Raw genomic sequence first — 25,146 nt, forward strand, 5'->3', positions numbered from 1 at the left:
GGTGTGTTTTTTTAGGTTTTTTTGTGGTGTGGTTTTTTCTTTTTTTTTTGAGGGAGGGAACTAATTTAAATTGAGCAACGTGACTTTAAAACTACAGGCTGAGTAGCATTTGCTGCTGCTAAGGCAGCTATCTATTTATGGAGTCAGACAAAAAGCACACAGCCTAAATAAATTGCCTGAATTCTCACTGCAGGGCTGTAAGCACAAGCCATTTTCTTAGATTTCAATACAAATATCATCTTTTCTGACCTGGACCTCATTTTTTATAAATTTATTTTTTAAAATGCCTGTACTGTTCAGAACACCTGGGGGCTGAGACTTACCTTCCCAACCTTCCTTACCTGCCTGTGTATTTGGTTAGAAATCCAATTTGCTGGATTTACATATTAGTTATCGAAGAAACTTTGAGAACATATCATATTTTAAGTGTATTGATTATAAAAAATTTAGAGGTGAAGCTACACTCTGTGTTAATTTTTCAAACCTTCTCTTCAGCAGTAATATATTAGCAACCACAAACCTAAGGAAGAAACCAAGCTGTTGTCAAGATGCTTTATTTGAGAGAAAATCTATTACAGTTTAAACTTAAAGCCAAGCTGAAAACACATAGAAACAGAACAAGGGGATTTCTTCTTCTCAGCCCTAGTTAAAATTTCTTGGTGATTTTTAACTATTATCTAATATATTGATAGGGAAAAGCTGCCTACTTACATCACATGTCCTCCACCGTTTTTAATAGTTTGTTGTGTTTCAGATCCAGCTCCCACCCTAAGCATTATGATTGCCTGGGAGTAATTCAAATATTTCTGCTCTCCTTCATTCGAAGCAGGAGGAAGGAGGGCACTGAGAAATGGTTTGAGGCAGCCTGAACAAACTGAGTGGGAGCTGTGGAAGCAGATGGCACTCTTGGTCGTTCCTTCCTAGCCAGTTAAGAAGGTGTTTGAGCAGCAAGAATACATGGATCCTTGCAGAATAAAATCCCTCAGCAGAATCATCTGGTCTTTTTTTAGTACTAACTGTAAAGGAAGCTAGTTGAATCCCATCTAACCAGTAGTCTGTACTTCTATAAAGTAGAGGAGAAAAACTACAACAAAACCCACCCTGCTGAAAAGAACTCAAGTTTTGTTCTTGGCCTTAACAAGCCATGGATTTTACCCCTCATCTTACACTACTAATATGACAGCATTAACTATCATATTTTACTATTGTGGAGAGTATAAAGGGAAAACCCTGGAAAATCCTCTCCAACAAGTATAATATTGTGGCTACCTTCTCCACCCTGCAGCACCAATGGTTGAGATCAGCACCCTCTCAAGTTCTTGAATTTCATTCCTGCTTCATAAACAAACAGCTTCCCATACAGTACCTGTTTAAAGTTGCCACTTCGCCTTTGCTCCCAGTCCATCATGTCATGGAAAATGGGAATCATTACATTCCTCAAGTCTGGCTGAGGGATCAAGGTCACTTCCAGGAAAGGGCCAATCAATGCTGGAATAAAGTGAAGCTTGTGTTCCCCTACAGTGAAAATGAACATGAACTTGAATGTAAATTAGGTGACCTGTGAGAGATCGAGCAATCCAAATACTATCTGAGGAATTGAAAAATAGGCCTCCAAATGTCTACAGATTTTCAATCTGGTATCCATCACATCATGGGCTAATTCTTAAGCCCAAAGTGCACAGACAATAGAAAGACATAAGACAAATACAATTTATCAGTTTTCATTATGCAACAGAGTTCAGAAATGACTGGGTTAGCTGTATACCAAGTTTGCCATTGAGAAGGAGAACATTTATTTTCTTTTTCAAAGGCATGGTTTGGCTTATAAACTCTGCATTCCTGTGTTTACAAAATGGTTAACTGTTCAATTACATACTCATCAAAAAAGACCTAAGTACTTTGATTTTTACCTATCTTTAGTTTTGTGAGTACAAAAAGGGAAGCACATGTTTTGACTGCAGGAAAAGATGTGACTCAGCTGTTCTCAAAAAAACTCTTTTTAAAATCAGTGCTTGAATATATTCCACTAACTCACCTTACTCTACTCAGAAACTGCAAACCTAAGTTGCTGTCAGGAGAGCTAGAAATGGCATACAGTAAAGACTGATCATTTCATTTTAGTTCTCCAGGTGTAAGACTTCTGATATTTTCAGAACAAGGGGATTACGAATCCTGATGCACTGACTTTCCAAGCTGGAATCTCACTTCCATTCCAGCCTACCTCTGGATATTTCAGTGGGCAGTAATTCCTGCCTGCTGCTCTGTTTGGTGTTTGTGCAAAGAAAACCCAGAATCCCATCTGATGAAAACATCCTAGGATGCATATCCATATGAAAGCAAGGTGACAAAGATCAAGGCTTATGATGACTCTTATTGCCAAGCAAACTGTAAAATGCTGACCAATATAACACCACTTAGATGAAATATCTTGACTACAGTGTTTCACTGGACACATTACCAGATGAACCATGGAACACTGTCCTATTGAGAGGCATCATGAGTCCCTCCTTGGTTATATACTGAGTTTCAGTTCATCAGGAAACAACATATGTAGAGAGATGATGCACACTAAGGTCTTATTCTAGCATGCAGCAAAAGACAGGACTCAGGAATGGATCCTTGATATGTTAGTTTAGAAATATTCCTCAGGTAGCCAAATAATTAAGAGGGATGCAGTAGAGTGAGTAAAAGTAAAATATGCTACCTAACAAATGTTAATAAGATATTAATAATATTTCTTATTATGAACACTATTCTTTCTAGTACAGGCTGATCAGAAAGACCAGGGCATTTTCACAACTACATATATTGCTGGGGGTTTATAGAACTGAGGTGACAGTGTCTCAGCAACTACAATGGCCTTCATATATTTAATGAGCCCTTCAATCAAGTGAATTATTGAATAACTGAAATATAAGGATGACAAACATAGAGTCCACATCTTTTACTCAGGTTTTACTTTCTTCACAAACAACATCTAATTGCATTTCTCTGAGGCTCATGCCTTCAAACAGTTTGCACAGTTCCTAAGTTTATATCCAAGCATATATTTTTCATGTGTTGTCCAATGTGTCATTTATACATCAGTCACTGATTCGTTTATGCCTTTATATTTTAGTCCAACTAGGACTTTGGGGAAGATTTGATGCAAATCCAGCATCTCAAAACAGCTTCAAGAATTAAGATATATGTCTGTTCCTTAAACTGTTTGGCAAGAGAAATAAACTTCTGAGCATAAGTGTATTTCCAGGCATAATAATTCTGCCCCAAAAGAGCAGTACTTTCTTTCCTAATTTTCTCTGATGGTATCCTTTAGTTTCTCTTTGAAGAAATAGGGAAAGGTCAGATACAGTATCAAGGCTTAGAAAGCTGAATTTAGCTACAAAGTAGGGAACTATAGATAACTAGGATCTCCCTAAACTTAAATAAAGAATTCATGTGAACTTAATTATCAACAACTCCTCTTTCATTGGCAATTGTATTTAATAGGTGAAGAGATAATAACTCTTTTCCATTTCATGAAATGTGTTTTATTACTTACCTAAATTTTGCCACATGCTGAAGATTTCACATCCCATTGTTACCCGCATGTCACCATACCTGCAATATTTAAAAAAAGAACACTTTAATGTATTGGGGTTGGACTAGATGACCTCTAGAGTCTCTTCTAACTCAAATTATTCTGTGATTCTAAGAAAGCAAAACAGTGAAAGACCATTTAGGAAAATAAAGCTTACATGCCATTCTTTAACATTGTTAAATAAAATGCCTCATTTGTACCACATAAAAAAACTACTTTAAAAGTGATTTCTTCCAAGCTGTTGCTCTTTCCATTACACTCAGCTAAAGCCAGAGTCCTAAATCCAGGTCTATTCGCAATATGGTCAAAAGTAGTAGTGCTTTCTAACTGGTATTCATCAGGAATGCAGCTGGGAAGCAAAAGCTGATTTTTGCAGTCATGTGCTGTAGCTGTCACCCTTAGAACAAATAGGTTTGTTCTGCCTTAAGGAAATGCAATTAATTCATAGAGACAACAGCACAATGCCTGGCAGAAACACCTGAACCAGCGTGAATCAACTTATGAATCAAGTAGAAACTTGTCTTGGCACTGCTACAACCTGGCTCTTTTGGTCCCAATATCTGAAGCTATTTCAATACTTCCATGAAGGCTGCTCTCTGCTCTGAAGACTTACACAGAGGGCCAGAGCCAACTCTCATTCTGATCAGTGAAAATACTGGTACTGTTGTTGTCTTGGTAGACTTTGCTCTGAAGACTTACACAGAGGGCCAGAGCCAACTCTCATTCTAATCAGTGAAAATACTGTTACTGTTGTTGTCTTGGTAGACTTTGCTGTACCCTCCCATGCCTCGCATGTTGAGAAATGTTTGATCAGTTCCAGTTTCTAGAAGCTGACAGCAGTACTTACTTCTCCAAAACTTTTTTCTTCTTGGAAGGTGTGAACATCTCCAGTTGCAGACATAACTGGTTTATAAAAATGACAGCAAGAAAAAAGTAGGAATCCCATATCTACAAGAAGCATATGGCATTTGGTTATTTCATTTTCTCAGTACCACCATTTTATGACCAGTCAGGATGCAAATTTTCAAATATCACTTTTTTCAGTCTCAACTAATAAATTACCCAAACTATTTCTGACTAAATTTTTTTGAATCCAAATGTACTTTGCACCAGCCCCAAAATATTCAGCAGAAATACATCTGCTTTACATATCCTACATCTCATAAATGCAAAGGTTTCAGAGTTGCAGGTTTTTTTCAGCCCCCCAAACCAGAAAAAACTTACTTTCCAAGTCTGCAAACATTTTTTGGTATAACTAAATAGAAAACTACAAAAAGCTATGATTTTTATCCCAAAACAAACAAACAAAAATCAAAAGCTATTGCATAATAGAATTGTCATTCTCTGACTCACCCTACTTTGTAATATTATTTGCAAGTCTCACTTGTTGTAGGCTTCACTGGACAAAACCAAAGCTAATTTTTGTTAACATATTGCAAATATACAGATGTTTTGTGCATATGCAACATAAATCAGACAGTGAATGTTCTACTTAGAAGATTTAAAGACAAATTTAAAGATAAAATGAAAATGCATTAAAATATTAATTATTATAACCCAATTATAGATGCTCCATGTCAGGAAGAAGTAGTGGTGTATGGAGGGCTGTATTCCATACACTGTAGTTCTGCAGGACAGTAATAAGATGTGAATCCTAAAAGCATCATTCTGTAATTAATGAGGTTTTGTCGGTGTGACATCTGACTACATGAGGTACTCACTGACATCTTCAACTACACTCAGTAGTGTCATAATTTTGTATTTTCAATTCTGCAGCATGTTAATTGTTCTTGAGAGAAATTACAGAAATGCAAACCTGTTTTTTTTATAAATTTGCATAGAATAAAAACTTGAATATTTTTCCTTTCTGCAATAACACCAAAATAAAAAATAACAAAATTATTTCCTATAATCTAAGAAATTGCTTTGCAAAAAATTCTGACTAAGTAGTCTAACAGAGAGGCTGAAATAACAGAAAAAATAAGAAATTAAAAAAACCCACAGTACTCCTGACTTTTAAAACAGTCCTGTATTTAGAAAAAAAAAACAACACCTTATCTCTGAGCACTTGAAATTCCAGATTTAGTGCATTTTCTAGCTGTTTAGATGCTGGAGCTAAATTTAATAAGAAACAAGCCAGAGAATGATGTAGCAGCTATTGCATCTATCTTATTTTAGACACATTTACTCTACCTTGTAATCAAAGTTTTCATTTAAGAAGTTTTTACGAAGGGCATCCGAAAGGTACAAGACTGTAGTAATGATCACACTGGGAAGAAAAGAATGAAAAAGACAACAGTTTTCATTAGGTGAAAATTCATATTTAATACTCAGAGCCAGACACCTTTCCAAGGAAGAAACAGACAAAGCACAGAAGGTGGCATTAAATGCTATATTCCTAGCATATACAAATACCTGACTAGTAACAGCAGCTATTCACAGAAAACATGCACATTAAGGAAAAAAAAAAACAAAAAAAACCCCAAAGCCAAAACTAGGTATGATGTAAGAATATGTGCTGAAAACAGATGTTCTGTATAAGTGTATATAATTGATCAAAAAGACAAACCATAAATTTTGTTCTGCAAATAATGCTGCCATCAGACTTAATACACAGCATGTCCTACTAGCACTAATATATACAATTTGGTTTCAGCTTTCTTGGTGCTGAAAATATGTCTGTATCGATTATAAACATAAAATAGGTAGTGTAATTACCAATGTACAATATTGACAGCCCTGTGGACAGACTTTTTAATGATAATAGACAAATGCTAAACTGAATGAACTCTGCAAGAGAGATCTGCTTCTAAAGATCCTTGTTCTGTACATGGCAAACAGTCACCCATTGCCCTACATTGACACTTAACTGCATTATATTAATCTTAGATAAATGTATATAACCAAAATACTCTCACAGTGGTTGTCATCAGAGGTCAATAACAGCCTTGTTCATTGTAGCAACCAAGTTTGGTAATCTACAAAAACAGCACACCCTTAAAAATTATTTAAATATAATTCACTTCAGTGATTGAGCCCTTAAGCTAACCTCTGCAGCACTTGAATCTATCAACATATGTGGTCAAACCAAAAATCTGTATAAACCATTAAATTCTTTTTTAAAGTAGTCAGAAGTGGGTACTTATGGGGGATGAACAAAGATAAACAAAGAGTGGTATTCTCACTGTTACATTTGTTTTACAACAGTCGACTGTTTACAGACCTCCTGAGAAAAAGGTTATATCTAAATATTTCATTTAATTAGCTTCTATCTACTGCTAATATATCTAGCACTTCTTTGAATAGGGCTCTTGACCTGTATGCAGTTACAATGATAAAATCTTTTCCTTTTCCATACTTTGGACTTCTTTTTTCACTATTTTTGCAATGCACTCAAGACAAAATACAATAACAGTAATACATGTTTTTTATGGTTATAGTATTTTTTTAGCTTCACAACACTAGAGAACTGTTTGTTAACCAACCCACCCAGGAGATAAATTACGTTTTTATTCTGGCACTTTTGATGTATTTCAAGTTTATAAAGACAAAATGGCTAAGTATTATTTCACTTATTACTACTTCAACTATTTGCTTCCATTTCCCCATTTTTAAAGTGACTGCTCCTGCCAAACTTCTGGTTTGATGTGTCTGAACACCTGTAACAGCCAAGTCTGAGACTGTTTTTAGAACACTGCTTAAGTCTCAAGTTCCATTCGTTCCCAGTTCCATTGCTCAAATGTTATTTTCATACACATTAATTTCTGAACAATTATAGTGTAGCTTTTCTGTCCAAGTGGTGTTCCCCATTTAGCACTCATCTTTATAGTTTACCTCACTTTTCCACCAAGATCTCAAGGACAGCAACCATATTGCCAAGTTTACATTACATAGTTCTATTTATGTCTGAGGTGACCCCTTTCTTGCCACATTCCTTCCATAGCAGGTGAAACTGAAGAGAAATCCTTATGCTTAAATCCTTATGAGAATAAAATTAGACTAGAAATCTTAAATGACATTTTTAGAAGATTTTTTTCAGAATTTTTGTATAGTAATACAAGAACTGCAACAAAATTACTTCTTAGTGTAGGCAACATAGCTCCACTTTGATTTAATTAGTAAGCCTAAGACACGACATAATGTAGTTGACAAAATGGGGGTCTGTAGAGGAAAAGCATGTATGTTGTAGATAAAAAAAACTTCAAAACTGTACTTAGAAAGATGAAGCCATCTTTGATGCACAAACTGTTATACTGAATCCACAGGAGAAGCTAAAATCAGGTAGGACATGAAACATTATGGGTTCTCTTTATAACGTAGGCGCTATAAAAAAAGCAAGAATACAAAAAGTAGAGACAGCAGCCAGAGAACAGATGGACAGCTGCCTGATCCAGTCCAATATTCACATTCCAAGTTGCTTCCCAGCCAACAATTTCAAAACAACAACATTTATTTAAAATCCATTTGAGTATCAAACTAGAAAACATTGAGTTTATGACAAGACTTGATTTTCTTCCTCTTACCAGCTGCTACATGTTTGTTCTGAACCACTGACTTTTTACAGGAGAAAAACCTCTGCTTTTAGCTACTGAACTGTTCTGCTAAACTGGCTCTAACACAGAAGGTTCAGTCAAGGCATTTTTGACAAGAGTGGCTTTTCCATGGAATCTTCATAGCAAAATCTCCAGCACCAAACTGAAAAATCCAAAGCAGGCCCTAGAAGTTCAACAACTGGTTTACTGCCTGGACTGTGCTCTGGCAACCTGGCTTTTGCCTGGGCAGTCAATGCTGAAAATGAGAGCTTTCTTTTTTCCATTCTGTCATGGGACAAATACATAATATTAGCTTCCCATTTCATCCTTTGCTATTTCAAAATGAAATCTTTTCCAGCACAGAGGTGTTTGAACAGAAAAAAACTATCTTTCATATTTAATAATTAAATAAACGTAGATTCAGAAATATAAGTATATATATTCATTGTTATATGTATATAAACTTATTCATACATGCATACCTATGCATATATTTGCTTCTTGTGACAGTCTGAATGTCAGGTTCTGTTGCTAGCAACATTTTGTATTACATAAAAGCAAGAACATTGTTAGAAACACTGTGTATTACATAAAAGCAAGAATTTTTGTTCATTGTAGGAGTCTCAGACTCCCACACCAATGGGAGTTAACAGGATTCTTCAAAGCAGCCATAATGATGAAACTAATGCTAATTCAATGTTTTCCTTTACTGTGTATTCTGTTTGAGTTACTTTTTAAAAAATAATAATGTCTTGCAGTCATCACTGAATTAGCCAAAAGGATTCTCTGTTTAAAGTCCCTGTGCCCAACTGTCAGCAGATACATTTGGATTTTTAGTATAAGCAACAAAATATAGCAAGTCTTATAGACCGATTATTTTGCTATAAATAGTAATATGCATCATCCATTTTGAATGTTTATAAATTCAAATTGAGACCTAATTGTATGATCTAGCATTTCTACTATTCAACAACATGCTGAAAGGATATACATAGTTAATCATACAGAGATCTTTAAAATTAAAGCTTCCTGCATACTGAGAGCAGTGGGAAAATTACTTCATTGCTCAATAATACATAGGCACAGCATGTTATAAATATCAAACCTTTGCTCAAGAAAGCAATAGAAACTCACTTGGCTCTCCAACAGTCTCTTCACTTAAATTGTTAATCAAACTTGACATACCTGAAAGTCATCTGAGTCTGTTTAAATGCTCTCAACAGATGCCAGTCAATTAAAGCATTAGATAAGTGACTCTTTTCCTAACCTTAGGGCAACGTAGGTGAATGACCATTACACAGTGACTTCCAGTTCAGAGAGACAGTATGAAGGTGGAATCCAGAAGCTTCAATTTTAGTCTGGCCTATTTTATTACACAATTTTGGATTCCTCTCAGGCACTAGGCAACTGATTCAGACATATTTGTAGATTATGTAATGTTCATTTGGAGCTACAGATAGAAGCTTTGCTTAGAGGGCCAGCAAGCTACAGCTTACAACCTAGTTGACACACAAACTCTATCCCTATAATGAAAGAAATTATATTTTCTATAGTATATAGAAAAAAATATTTTGTCATATCCATGTTAGTATCATGGATAACCATAAGTAATTATTTCCTTTGCTCAATGTATGCTGAATGAATGTCAATACAGACATTACATGGTTATGCAGTTTTAAACTGTTGATTTCTGTCTCATTGCTCAACTGTTAAACTGCTCAACTAATAAACATTAAGGATTTTTTTTAATGTTATTCTCCTTCCATCACAGAACACAATTCAAAAAAGATCTACTCCTCTGATTTAGCATGAAGTCTGCCTTTTTAAATGTTACTTTATTTCGGAAATTTTGGAAGTCAATTAGTTTTATAATGGTAGCCATAATGCTTTTTCATGTTGGGCATCCAGACATTCAGAACTATAGATCATGCATGCATCATTTCAAAATATATTTTTGAATATTGGATAGTTACAGATTTATCTTCTTGAGCTTACAGTATCTTCCATTTTGTTCTTTGGTTTTTGTTCGTTTTTTTTTTAATATCAGACAGCACTTAAGTATCAGATGTTACATAATTACTGAAAACACTGCAACAAGAAAAGAAATCTAGTAGCCACGGGAAGCAATATTTTTATATATAAATATTAGATATTGAAAGAATTATACTATTTAAGCCTAGGAATCTTTCAGGTAACTGAAGTTCTGCATACATAAATAAGAGGAAAAAACCCACTATTTTATTTTTTTTTTACTCCCCTCAGGAAAAGCTTATTGCCTGATTATATCCTTCCTACGACTCGTTTCTTCCCTAGGCTCAGACAGGCTAATTTTCTCTTTCTCTAAAAAACAGACAGTTGGAATTTTCATATCACTCTAGGGTCTGGGAAGAGACAAGACAGTGCTGCTTGTGATATCACTGCACTGCTGGGTGAAGCTCCCAAGACACACTCTGCCTTCAGAAAAGGGCTGAAGCCTCAACAGCCAAGAGGCAGCTCACTGACACAGGAAAGATGACAGTCATTTTATTCCTACGAAGCAGGAGTTAAAGTAATTTGTTAACAGTCTGGATCTTTTCTATTATGCTCTTAAAAAGATGGATCAGACCTTATAGTTTCGCTTTTTAGACAAGCAGAGCAGCAGGGTGTTCAAAAAGTTCTGCCCTCAATCCTGAAGAGTCTCAGACCATTGGAAGAGCTCAGCTCATCAAGTGAAGCTCAGGGTGAAGAGCACACAGCCACCCCTATTAGTGCCCTCATTTATCATCCTGGCTTAAGGCTCTTGTCTTTACACTTAAAAATGTGGCGTTGGGACAATTCCAGCAAAGCTACAACTCTGTGGCTCTGTGGTTTTGAACACCCTGGGGAAGCTGAAGGAAGACAGCCACTGAAAAGGCAGTGGGGAACACAAGTAAAAGGAAGGACTGCCCGTTCAGAAACAGCTTTGGAAAAAGCAGTGCTCTACAGCTAAGAAAAGAAGTGGATTTTCCTTTCTGCTGCCTCAAAAACCTAGAGAAATGAAGCCACAGAGATACAAAATAGGAATGGTGAGTCCAGTTCACACCACACCTTTAAGTACACCTGGCCAACCTTGTTTCATAGGAAACCAGCATTTACTCCACAAAGGAACAAATGCCTAAGAAAGAAGTTATTGAATTCTGAATTGGTAAAGTTCTGTTTACATCACACCTGCTGGCAGCCATGCCTATGCAATTGTGTGTTACCACATCCATTTAGCTGATCCAATTGGCTTCTCATGGCCAATTGCCACCAGAAGTTATTGTCAGCTTCTGCCCATCTTCTCTGCCTGACAGAACTCGACATAAATTCACCTCCTAGATGGGTTAGAAACAACATGACATAGATTACTAAAAGATGAGTGATGCTAACTAAAATATGGGTGCAAGTAAATATTCCTTTTGCAGAACTTAGTATCATCATCTTTGGCATATCTGAACATCACCAGCCTGAGAAATACATGCCAAGGTCGTTCCTAAATCTTAGTTTTGCACATGTCAGCTGTTGCAAAGCCATCTGTGAAGCCAGCTGTTTCTGGAATATACAAGAATTTCTTAGATTATATTTTTAGTCTAAAAGTTTTTTTCCTTCTTTCCTGTGTTTCTCAATTTATTTCTGAAGCATGATTACCAGATGCAGACTTGTATCAGGCATAACTTCTTTTTCAATAGCACACAGAGAAACAAATTATTACAGCTATTCTTTGATTACTGACAATTTTTTTGCTGAAATTCAAACTTGGCAAGATTAGCAACACTAGGTGAGGTAACAAAAATGAGCAAAAAATGTTATTTTTTCAAGTCATGGCAAAGTTTGAACTAAATAAATACTATGATGCTTGTATACACACATGCATATAAATAAATATATCTCATGAACACCTCAGGAAAGCTGAAGTAGTACTGTGTCCAGTTCTGGGGGCCCCAACACAAAAAGGACACGGAGCTCTTGCGGTGAGTCCACAGGAGGGCTACAAAGGTGAGCAGAAGGCTGGAGCATCTCTCCCATGAAGAGAGGCTGAGAGAGTTGGGACTGTTCAGCCTGGAGAAGAGAAGGCTCCAGAGAGACCTTATAGCAGCCTTCCAGCACCTGAAGGGAGCCTACAGGAAAGCTGGGGAGGGACTTTTCACAGGGGCATGTAGCAACAGGAGAAGAGGTAATGGCTTTAAACTGGAAGACCATAAATTTAAGTTAGATATGAGGAAGAAATTCTTGACTGTGAGGGTGGTGAGACACTGACGGAGGTCACTCAGGGAGGCTGTGGATGCCCCCTGCCTGCAAATGTTCAAGGCCAGGTTGGGTGGGGCTTTGAGCACCTGATGTAGTGGGCGGTGTCCCTGCCCATGACAGGGGAGCTGGAACTACATGATCTTTAAGGCCCCATCCAACCCAAATCATTCTCCAATTCTATCAACACAAGTTTTGCCAAATTTAACTGTAACAATAATATTGTTACTAGTAGTCTCTACAGCACAATTAATTTAAATTTTCCTTGGAGCCAGCAGGCATAACAGACTAAAAACCAATTTCCATCAGGCATCACAGTATGTAGTATGTCCCAGAGAAGTTTAGGTCAATTCTAAATTCAGGATTCATAGATCTGCCCAACACAACCCCCCTCCTCTGCTGACACTGGTGTCACAATTGTATAATTGTGTTGACTGTGCAGCTGGCATATCTCATCTAAAAGCTACCCCTACAAAAAAGGATAACTGGTGACATACGTAAAATAAAATTCATCAGTTTCAGACCTGTTGTAATGACTGCTCAGAAAGGCTAGGAACCTGTTTTTCTAAAAATAAGAGAAATAATAGCTCAAAGGCAGGCTACATCTCAGAGTATCACTAAGCAATACTTAGAGTCCTATGTTACTGTTGCCTGTGCTGTACCTCACTTTGTGATTTGCGATTTTTAATTTGGAATTTTTCTGACAAGCACTAAATTAGCAAACATGCAAAAATGTCACTAAGGATATTACATCAGATAATTTCTTCTTGAAAGCAAACAGATCTTTATCAACTTCGCATTTTGACTGAAGTCCTTTTGAGACTTCAGCAAAGCAATTGATGCTTAGCATCCTCATTCTGTAAAAGTGTTTCTGAGTTTTCAGTTATATGTTCTTACTGAAATTCAGATGAGGAAGAGGTACAGATTTTATTGTGAATTTGTCATGTAAGTCCAGAGATTTTAAACTAAAAACAAAAAACTGCAACCAGCATTATAAACAATATTTTGATTTTTATTACATATATCAGATAACTTCATTTATTTATACTATATTTAACTCACTAATAACACATAACTCACATGCTACCCATATTGTTAATTAACATTGAAAATGCCTTACTTGTTTGCAACCAAACGCATCACTGTCCAGTCTTTTGGAAACATCTCTGGTCGTATTAGTATCCGAAATACAGTGAAAATCTGCAGCAGGAAATCCTTTGGAAGAAAAAAGAAGCAGTCATATGTCTTTGCTGCCTTAAAAATATTTCAATCTGAGACACAAAATCATTATAGAAACAGAAATGAATTTATTTTCAACACAGATACACCTCTGAATATCTTTTCTTTTTTTTTTTATTCCCCAAGAAAGCTACAAGTAGTGATTTAACCCTTTTCTTAAAAGGAGAATAATTTATTGAATTGCCATTGACAACAATGCATAAGAGAAATGTCAAAGATTTATTTGGTTTCCACCCATACACTTCCACAAATGTGATCCTGAGAACAATTTGCAAATCAGAAAAGCACTTTATAAACACTACAGAGTTCTGAATATTCCCTTAATCATGCCAGGTTTTCACCACTTTCAAGATCTATTCTAAAAAGTGGCATTGTTTGATGGGAAAGAGAGAGTTTAAGGACAATTTTAACATTGTATTTGAAAAGACCAGTGAATTCAATAGTGATGCCCAGGCCCTTGAGCTGTTACCACAGCTGGCTGCCTGTTTGCAGGTCACTAAACTATTCTGCCTCATTTGCTGAATCCGTAAGAATAGTGAACACGTGAGCTACTTTGAATGCAGAAAGCACTGCTGAAGAGCTTCTAGCATTATCATCTCCTATGCAATTTAACTCACTAATAAAAAACTGAATAAAACTATTCCTTTCAGCACATGCTTTTTTCAGATTTTCTTTTCACAAATAAAGATGGTATTTCTAATGGCCCATCTTGACTGTGCATAGTACTGCCTAGAATTTTTTTCAGTAAGCAAAATGGAGCTGTTGACATCGTGAGGAGCACAAGGCAAATGATATAACATGCCTAACAGAATCAGTGTGGTACCTGACCTTGAAAAGTTTTGTATTGATTCTGCCCACACCACTCATAGACAGCCCAAAACACCAAACTGAACACCAAAATATATTCTCAAGTACTTTTACCAAGGTGTAGATGACAGGCATTGCACAACAGATGTCTTTCATTAGAGAATCACTGTAAAGGAGGATGAATGCAGGCAGCTGAGATCCCTGCACCCACTCACCAGAGAAAATTACATAAAAGAGACAACCTGTTTTCCAAGCAGAAGACAAAAAATTATCTATATGAAAGAGTATAAACAACACTCATTGCAGACAACATAGTGTTTGAGTGGAGTTACAGATAAACAAGTAGCTCTACAAGCAACACATTTACTCCAAACTGCTTTGCCCCTCTAGTTAAAGTTCAATGCTTCTGCTTGCTCCTTTTTTCCTTTAGGGGTTACCTCCCTTCCCTGTGCTGTAATCTCTGTAGCTCTGTGCCAACAATACAACAATGACTCAAACACTGCTCTATGTCACCTCACAACAATGCCCCAAATTCTCCCATATCCCATTTTTATCCTATCTCTTGTCCAGACACAATACACAACGCTGCTGTTAGGGAGCTAACTAACTGGCTGCTGGACTACAGAGACTAAGTAAAAGATTTTAACACTTTTCTGGCAGTGTAAGCTGAATAATATTTGTCTGGTTGAGTACAGATATCATTAATGTCTCATATTCCTTCTATCTTAAGAGATAGCAAGGGAATAATTTGTCCTTTTACACAGTCTAAACATTTCTTAATACTCCTTGCTAGACTACATAAGGTCTAGTGCTATTTTACACCACTTAAATAATATCACAATATTACAGTACAGTTGCTCTAGCAGCAATATTTGCTTGATGAAATGAATGTCGTTATGGGAGAAGCATGGCCTTCTGAAAGACTGAAACCTATCTATTAATTTAATCAAAATCTTCTTTGGAATTTCTTTCACATTTCCCTATATGCATGTAAAATCCTCTATAAAGCAGGTCAGACTCTCTTTACTGCATCTCTCTTGGAGCAGCTATATTAACATTTTAGTTTGGGTCAACAGTCAGCTTTGAAGCTAATTGCTTGATCACCCTTAGCTTTTGTTTGCACTGCAGTTTTATCATGCTACTTGTTACCAAGTCTTTGTAGAGCATGCTAGAGCTTTTTTGCAGGGTGCCAAGGTGTCCATAAGAAAGAGAATGGTTTGACAGAGAGTGATCTCATCCATTTTGTAGACATTTCCTTTCCCAGATCTTCTTTCCTTCACTACAACAGAAGCCACTTAAGTATGTTTTAGACCTATACCTCTTGCCCCAGCACTCATGCCCATGGATAAAATCCAGGCCTTCTGGCAGGTGCTTATGTGTTTGCTTTGTCTGCTTTTAACTTACAAATTAAAAAAACTCACACATATCAACCAAACTCACCTTGCTGTGCTCAGAGCTTCACTGTGCTAACATATACAGGTTTAGTCATTCACTTTCCCAATTCTCCTATTTATAACTTCCACTGCTACCTTTTGTCAGAAACTAGATCTGAGCTTTTTCAGAGCAGCAAATATCCACCTACAAGGGCGCCTCTGTTCTATAAATTGTTATATTTACTACAAGAAGATGGCATTTTGTGCTAAGCAAAAGGAGCATATCTTTAAAATCGTATTAAAAGATAAAAGGAAACATTTAAAACTACTGCCTCATCAAAGTCAATGTTTAAAAAAAGTGAGTGAAGTGTTGTCCCTGGTGCTACTACGCAGCCATGAATCCCTTGTCATTTCTTTCTTACTTTATTTGCATGTTTTTAAATATAAAAATATAAAATGCTTTTTCAATTTTCTGCTTTTTGTGGAAAAAAGCTGACTCTCTTAAAGAACAAACTAAAATTAAAATAGTCCCCGTGTCATCTACTTCAACTAAATAAATTTACAAAATAGAGGAAATATTTCCATAAACAACCACTTGTATAAAGCATCACTCAGTTGCATGTGATATAAAAATGTGTAGATGTCATTCATCAGAAGTCTCTCTTTCACTATACTGTGATAAACAAGCTGGAAATGTAATTTAAAAAAAAGGAGAGAAAAAAAAAAGAAGGAAAAAAAAAGAACTGCAAGTATATTTTGATAGAATGAAAGGCAATCTTTTTTCCCTTTTTACAAGTTCTTGCATGAGTGAATTTTTGTTTGGAGAAGTGGTTTGGTGGAGGTATTCTTTACTACCATCACCTGCATTCATGAAGGCACTTAACATAGTAAACTTAAGAATTAGTTCAGAAGAAAGAAAAAATACCTTGTGAGATCACTGCCTAGCAGTTCCATATAGTTCTATTATAAGCAGATAAGATTATAAATGGAGATAGGCAAAGCAAAAGAACCCACAAAAGACAGCAATTCAAAGACCTGGATTACATGCAGGTTAAGCTTCCCCTCTGCTCTCGTCAGACCCCGCCTGGAGTACTGAGTCCAGTTCTGGAGCCCCTGTTACAGGAAGGACATGGATGTGCCCAGAGAAGGGCCATGAGGATGCTCAGAGGGCTGGAGCATCTCTCCTATGCAGACAGACTGAGAGAGTTGGGGTTATGCAGTCTGGAGAGGAGAAGGCTCCAAGGAGACCTTATTGCAGCCTTCCAGCAACTGAAGGGGGCTACAAGAAAGCTGGTGAGGGACTTCTTAGGATGCCAGGTAGTGATAGGACTGGGGGGAATGGATTCAAACTAGAGTGGGGTAGACACAGATTGGAAGTTAGGAAGAAGTTCTTCACCATGAGTGTGGTGAGACACTGGCACAGGTTGTGTAGTGAAATGAGGCAACCAGGTGGCACTAATTGCCAGGTAGTGGGCATGAGCTTGTGTTAAGCCCACCTGTGCCTGATTAGGGCGGGCCCCTACTGTGCATGAGCAGGATTAGGGGGCCAATAAAGCTCACACCTGAGGGAGCCAGGGGGGAGGCCCCTTTTGGAGTAGTAGCACCGATTCAGGCTGGTCAGCCCTGAGAGCAGTAGACTCAGAGCACTATTTGTGAGTTTCTCCTGGAACACCTGGTTGGACCTTCGAGAGCCATGCCCTAAAAGAGGTTCGTCTTGCTACAGGTTGCCCAGAGAGGTGGTGGAAGCTCCATCCCTGGAAGTTTTTAAGGCCAGGCTGGACAGGGCTCTGAGCAATCTGATCCAGTGGGAGGTGTCCCTGCCCATGGCAGGGGGGGTTGGAACTACATGATCTTAAAGGTCCCTTCCAACCCTGAAAATTCTATGATTCCAAGCCACTTGGAAACCCTGTATCCAATTTGTAACATGTAATGTGGCTTAGGGAAGACCCAATCCACTTTGACATCACTGACCAGGGGCAAAAAGAGGACTAAAAAACTGTCTGTCAGTTGGTGACTGACAGTCACCAACACTGAAGCTTAAAGTACATACTATAAGATAGTTATAACTAACTATAACATTAACTAACTATAACATTAACTAACTAACATTAACTATAGCTACTAGTTTAACCTCTCAAAACACCTCACATACACAAAAAAAGTATTATCACAGTTATTTCCACCTTCTGAATCTTCATTTACTCACACTGATGTCACTTCCCAAGAAACATATCTTAAACCAATATAAAATACCAAGGAAGCTCTACACTTGGCAAAGCATAAAAATACTAAGGTACATGGCAAGATGGTTTAGGAAGTCTGTTATACACAGTCACTGCATGATTAACAGCAGTGTGACAGCCTCAGACTCTGATTCCCATCTTCCCCTCTTGCTCTCAGTTCTATGTATTTCAGTGATATTTGGTATTTCCAAGGGAGGGGGGAAAAAAAACCCCAATATATTATTTAAGATTCAGAAGAGAAGAATGTTGCATTAATTATGATCAACCTACTGCCACTGAATCACTGGTGGAGCAGATGCTGATTTGATGAGGTCTGAATGGAAATAATATACTCTGGACTTGAGTTCCTAAGACCACTATTTTGCTAGCTGATGGCACCGGCTACAGCTGCTTTCCACATGTCTTTGTACAATAGTAGGGTATGTGTGTGGGGAGAATATAAATGTGTCAAATCAAGCACCATTCAAGCATTAATTCTAGAGGTTTTTCATGTTCTAGAAGCAAGAAAGTATGAATAAACTCTATTTCATACATACATCAAACAAATCAAGCTTGAAACTGCTGGGAGATAAAACAATCTAAAGCAAGGATTTTTGACCTGCTCAGAACTCAAAAACCCAAAAAGGATAAATATTTTCAGCAAATGCCTGTGTTGCATAACATATACTAAAAATTGCCTTTCTAACTCCTAGGTTGAACTCTTGATTCAAGGTATTGGTAACTTCTCAGCATAGTTTTCTGTCTTTCAAGCTCAATATGACCATCTCACTAGAAAGAAAAGGCACTTACAAATGGTATGCTCTCGTCAGAACAGCTCTAAACAGCTATCAGAAAACTGAGGAAATCTGGAACTGCACCATAACTGGACTTGTCTTTTCCTTACATTTATCAAACGAGTAACATCCAAAAATACACTATCACAGTAGGACATGATCACTTTCTTATCTAGGATGACCAGCTGAATAAGCATAAGTGATTACTCAAGATTTCTTTTGTGGATCAAATTTCGTACTACATAAATTTTTTCAGGGTCTAGCAAAGTCAAACTTGTAGGTTGTGCCTTTATGCATAGGAAAACTTAAAAAAAAAAAAATCTACCCTCTTTCTCCAAATAGGAATTCAAAATGCCATATTTCCATCACCCCAGAAGTCTGTAAATGGAATTGTTAGAAGCTGTCCTGAAAGAACCCAAGCACCTATCCTCCTCCGTGATCGAACTGGGCAGACAAACATTACAAGTCTGACAGGTTCTCCAGACAGTGGAGAAATATTTTAAAGGGAGCTGAATAAAAAAGAGAAATAAAACGAAACCCAAACAAGTGGAAAGATAATTCTGTCACTTACCCTCAGATCTTCCTTTGTGCTGAAACTATCAAGAAGCTGCTGATAATGTCTATCAGTCATTTGTCGCAAAAGTGACAACAAGCAGGAGACAAATTCCCCCTGTTCAAATAAGGCAAGATTAGAAATACTACAGATTATAATGTCTTCTGTACTTGAGATTAAACTCTTAAATTATAAACACTTAAAAAATATTTAACCATCACATGGAAAATTAATCTACAGTTAGGCTTAGACTGTATGTTTTGTCGAAATACATTAATTTAGCTATGAACTTCCTTCCCACTACAAAAATTCTTTTTCCCCAAATGCAATTTACTTGTATCTATTTTTGAACAGATTAAACAGCATATTTAGATTGCAAAAATTACAACCACTTAGTCAACTGAAGTTTTGAAACAAATATAAACAAAAATATTTTGCAACAATTCTGGGCAAAACCCTATTGTTTTCCTTTAGGGAAGAAATTAACAGCATAAGCTGGGAACATTTCAAAACATTTTTTTGTAACAAGAACAAGATTTGTCAAAAAGAAAACTCCTTCCTAGGACTGAACAAATTTAAAATAACGTTTTAGTCATCAGCAGGGTAAGATCACTTCTTTCTGCAGTGTCAACTCCTGGATTCATCCTCCATCATGTCACAGACCCCAGAAAAGGGATAGTCCAGGGGACAGATGGAGTTAAATAACAGGTTTGTTAAATGATGGGAAATCTACTGGAAGCCCAGTCAGGTATGATACAGAACAGATAGGTATGATAACAGTACTTAAAATGGTATCTTTCATTAGTTTTTGAAGACACATTTGGGGAAGATTTTTCCCTGCCTCTCATTGAAAACAGAAAATAAGATGAAAGGAGGAGTGTGTCTTCACAGGAATGGATGTTTTGTATTTTACATTAGAAGGCATGAGGTGGTGTGTGAGGTGACTGCTTTCACTGGCAACATGGTGATAAAATAATTTTCCTGCCCATAGTAAGATTCTACACTGAAATAATGAACACATATTAATTACCTCCTTGTAGAGACAATTATTTTTTACAGTGAACAACATAGCATTCTCAAAACAATATCATAGGGCTACAAAGTCTCTAAATCTTCATTCTCTGAATGCAACCATCAAGGTTCCAGCTGGTATCTTGTATTTGAAAATTTATTTCCAAACCTATTAGGTTCTCTTCAGAAAACAGAAAGACTTTTCTATCATTATTTTTTAATATATTCAGTTTCATTACATCTGGCCTCAATATGATTTTACCATCCCCTTTAATATAACGTAAGTTCATCTAAATAGGCAGAATTTTTTTAGACTTTATTTCAGTTATAAAATCTGAGGCTATTTAGCCATATCAAGCATAGTAAATAAATAAGGGTTTAAGCTTACCTATTGCTAGTTTGAGAGACAAAATTCAAAGCTTTAGACTACCTTCTTGCTTAAGCATTTTAAGCAGTCCTTCCTAATCACCTTCCTTCTATGTTCCCACACTTACTTCAAGTTATAGCAATGTATTAAAAATCACAGTCTATTATAGAAAGCTGTACTATTATAGTTGACAGACAGATTAGCTATAAAAGGGTACCAGCTTTAGCTAATTGTTAACTGACTTCTATATTTGAGCTTTGATTCAAATGCAGGTAACTATACAGGCAGCTGTTTTTTAAAATAACAGTGAACATTCAGCTGCATGTGTTGAACAGAACATAAAAATATATGTTGTCAGATTCTGCTAGTGCTAGCCACAGACTATCTAGTAAGGGCATGTGAATCATGCACAAAGGCAAACTCAACACACCTATTAACCCTGATGAAAAACATTTAAGATCCAATTCTAGTGTCACAGTCAAGCCAAGCAGCATAGCTGATTCACTTTGAATCCTGAAGTAATTTTTTGTGTCTTATCTAAGGGGAACAACTGTTAAAATACATGGAGCTCACAATTCATTTGGGTTCTGCAATTTATTTAAATTCTGAGGGACTAAGTACTTCCAAGACCTGAAATCAGTACAGGTTCATTTTAATTTGATTGCCTTCTGCTAACTCTTTATACTCAAAAGCATTTTTCTTAAGGAAATCTGACCATCCAAAAGCATCCTAAAGCAGAAGTTTCACTTTCACCACTTTATTAAACTCAGAATTTTTTAGGGCAACATCTGTGACACTGAACCCTGAAGACATGCTCAGGTTAAAGCATCACAATCATCTTGCAGCTTATCATCTAGGATTCCTCATTGCAAACTGAAATGGTACAGAGGTACCACAACTATCTGAGATTAAAGAAAGATGCAGCCATAACAGTGCACAGCCTGACACTGTCTGATTTCATGCAGCTTCTTTGTGCAGAAAAGCAGTGACATGTGGGCTCAGATGATCCCACTGAGGTGAGTTTGGGACTAGTTCCAGAAGTAAAACTGTAACTGATGCAAAAGTATGATAGAACTTTATCCAGTGTGCTGCAATGATACATCTCAGAAGAATATTTTATGATATGTGCAGCTTGAAATAATGGTAACATCCTGGAACAGACCCTACTGCTATACTCACATTGAGTACTTTATCATACTTGTTCTACAAATAGTTTGAAGAATCTGGCTCTGTATGTTGCCATAAGCCCATACTTCATGATGTTTCTACATAAATGTATATAATTGCCTTATGCTTTGCTGTGAGTCACTTCCACATTAAGTATTTGAAGCACTTGTGGTGACAATGACATGGCTTTCCTGATGCATAAAAAGAAAATGTTGCAACTTGAAAGCACTTTTAAGAGTCTAATTTTTTGAAGGCATGAAAGAATTAGGCTGTCACGGTGTTTTATGAACACTTAATCTGCAAGCAAGTGGGTATCAGAAGAAACCAATAAGATCAGAACTTTGATACACTAACAGTCTAATACTACAACCCACTACTTCAGCTGATATTTTCTTGTAATGGCCGGATATGACACATATTTGTAATTTTGTAATTTAAAGAAAAAAACCCATAAATACTTAGATGTGTAGTCCTGCTGAATGACAGTGATTTAAACATGGTGTTATCTTGTTACAGAGCTTGGTCAACTCAGTAAAGCACTTCATATAATATTCGGTCTCTGTGGGATTAAGTAAAACAAACAAACAAACAACCCAAACAACACATCTCTTCCACAGCCATTAAATGCTTTTTGAAATGTTTGATCTCAGAGGAAATTCTGGTCTGAGAAGCAACCATCTATTCATTAATGAAAACTGCTGCAGTGTAAAAATTGGACAATTAATTAATTGAGCGTGTAATGAGATGGCAAATCACACAGCATAGTTTGTCCTCTGCACAAAATCTTGGCCCCTCATCTCATATTGGAGTCACATCCCTTGCTATATTAGAACTGATTTGCCCTTCAGAAGCAAACTGTGAACCTAGCTGAAAACAAAGCAAAGTAACATTTAGTGTCATCAAAGCTCATCAGAGACTTTTCCTGTAAATGCCTGCATTTCTGCCTTCTAATTTACATGAGTTGTTATACAGGTTGATCAAAATAGCATTTGTTAATCTTCTAAGTACACCCTCTTTTCTCTGCTTCATGAGACAGAAATGAAACTCCAATTACTTAGCCCAGAAAACAAGAAAATGCTTTTCAATTAGTTAATTTGAATTTTTACAAGCTAGCATCACAGATTCAACAGGCATTTTTGTCAAAAAAAGAAACACACTGAAATATGTTTTGACCTGAAACACTTTTAAAAGAAATTTTATCTCTTGGATTGTTTGTTTGTTTTTGCAGTCACAATTTATAAGTTAGTTTAATGACAAAAATTTACTATTTCCAGTGAAAAAGAATAAATTGAAAGAGAAGTTTCCTTTGTTCTCCTCATTCTTTGTTTTATACACAAAATTTTCACACCGTGACTGACAGAATAAAGGCAATATTGTTACAGATCTAGCATTCCATTGACAACTGTGAGCTATTTCATAATGAAAAACTTACAGTCACATCTTGAAACTGGAGGCGCATAGCAGAGCCTGATGGTTGTGGTCGGCTGGTGATCTCCAGGATGGTCCTTAACAGAATATCTAGCAGGCTGTTTACAATCACATCAATTTCTTCCAGGACAGATTTTTCCTTAAAATGAATTAAACACTTAAGATTTTGAAAAAAAAAAAGATGGTCACAGGCATATTAACTTGTATGTTATTTTAGAAACAAATGATAGTTTTATTGTACAAGTTCCACTTGAGAAACAAGGACTATTCTCTAAGATATTATTTTTAAATTTTGATTTTTTTTTTCCTAACAGTTTTCGACTGTGGTTTACTGAGGACATTTAAGGGGTGACTTTGAATATGGAAACTTTCCTCAAATTAGTATAGCTCTATTTTCATCTTATGCTTAGAAGAAAGCAGTAAGATGGGCAAGATTTTTATAGGTAACACCCATATATTTTCCGGGGAAATTGCCAAGAGAGGTCTAAATTCCAAAAAGAATTCTGTTTTCACACTTTGAAACGATCACCAGAAACAAGCAGATGGTGCTCAACCTTCAAGACCTGCTTCAGCAGTAAGGATCAGCTACATTGCTTCCCATCGACTGAGTAGCACAAACAAACTAGTCATTTATGTAAGCCTACAACTGCTTCTGTGCAGCATCAATACAAAGGAAACAAAGTGTTCAAAGAGACCATGAATATCTTAATTACATGCATGAAAACACTTGATGAAGTCAAGTTGTAGTTACTTTTCTTTTTTAATTCAGATGGAAATACATTTTCTCTGCTCCAACATTTTCTGTCTCCTCTGCAGCAGACAGGATCATCTTAATCTGAGTGATTTTATCCACAATTTCAAATGACATTTCTTCACAAAAACAAACACTTTGTAATCAAACGCATGCAACCAAACTAGAAGTCAGCTGACAAACAGATCATTCAACTTTGCTGACATCAAGATGTAGGAGTGTGGTTGGGTTTTTTTCTTGGGTTTTTTTTTGGTTGGTTTTTTTTGTTGTTGTGGGATTCGTTTTGGTGTTATTTGTGGGTTTTTGTTTTTTTTTTTGCTTCCTACACACCCAATGTGATTTGAAAATGCATGTGATTTGAAACAACACTCAAAATTCCTGTTTGGCACAAGATGAACCAATTTCTCTATCACCTTGTCTAATATCAAACAACCGTTAACTTTGCTACTTATGAAGAGAGGCAATATAATGTGCATTTAGGTACTGAATCAACTGTGATGTCTCATGCACAAACCATGATTAGAATGCCCAACAACCTCCATCTTCCAAGTTACCTGTGTGCAAATTCACTTGTTCCCTAAACCTCTACATTATTTTGATTACCATGGGAGAAATGAAGTTCTGAACGGATCCACAAAAACTATGTCAAAGTCACCAAGTTAATATTCTCAATGACTCAAAGACTACTAAAAATAGTAGCTCCACACCCCAAACACTGGAAAGTTTTATGTAGACATTCACTTGTTACTGTGTACATCTCTGGCTTGATGACTCCAAATCAAAGATCTCCTGAAACTATGACCAGACACGAATGTCTGTCTCCTAGTCCAAAACTACAGCTATCTTGTGATGAGGCATTTTACCAATCCAGCAGCAGCTGCAATAAAAGTGTTACATTGATGGGAGTTGTAAGCTGTATCCACATCAAACAACTGCTGGAGCAACTTCAATTGCTGACAGTGGTATGAAATGATGAAACAGGTAAGAGAGTTCTTATGCAATACAGTGTAATATATGCTGTCCTTCATATGTATGTACTGCCCTAACTGCAGGCAATGTTTGACTTTAATTGCCTTATAT

The 25,146-nt window shown here is 36.6% G+C and overlaps 1 protein-coding gene across 6 annotated transcripts in view; it reads right to left on the minus strand.

Moving 5' to 3' along the window:
• The window catches only part of DOCK4 (dedicator of cytokinesis 4), a 233,927-nt gene that overhangs the window by 43,834 nt on the left and 164,947 nt on the right, over positions 1-25,146 (minus strand). For 3 of the 6 annotated variants that reach the window (XM_071733657.1, XM_071733654.1, XM_071733656.1), the window contains exons 25-31: positions 23,320-23,472; positions 19,361-19,459; positions 13,475-13,569; positions 5,774-5,849; positions 4,428-4,528; positions 3,542-3,600; positions 1,367-1,515 (exon numbers count right to left, since the gene is read on the minus strand). In XM_071733657.1, coding sequence (XP_071589758.1) covers positions 1,367-1,515; positions 3,542-3,600; positions 4,428-4,528; positions 5,774-5,849; positions 13,475-13,569; positions 19,361-19,459; positions 23,320-23,472 — 732 coding nt within the window. The remainder of the gene's footprint in view (positions 1-1,366; positions 1,516-3,541; positions 3,601-4,427; positions 4,529-5,773; positions 5,850-13,474; positions 13,570-19,360; positions 19,460-23,319; positions 23,473-25,146) is intronic. The other 3 variants (XM_071733658.1, XM_071733655.1, XM_071733659.1) reach the window with 1 other exon arrangement.

Source organism: Heliangelus exortis, chromosome 1 (assembly GCF_036169615.1).
Source record: "Heliangelus exortis chromosome 1, bHelExo1.hap1, whole genome shotgun sequence".
Lineage (NCBI taxonomy): Eukaryota > Metazoa > Chordata > Aves > Apodiformes > Trochilidae > Heliangelus > Heliangelus exortis.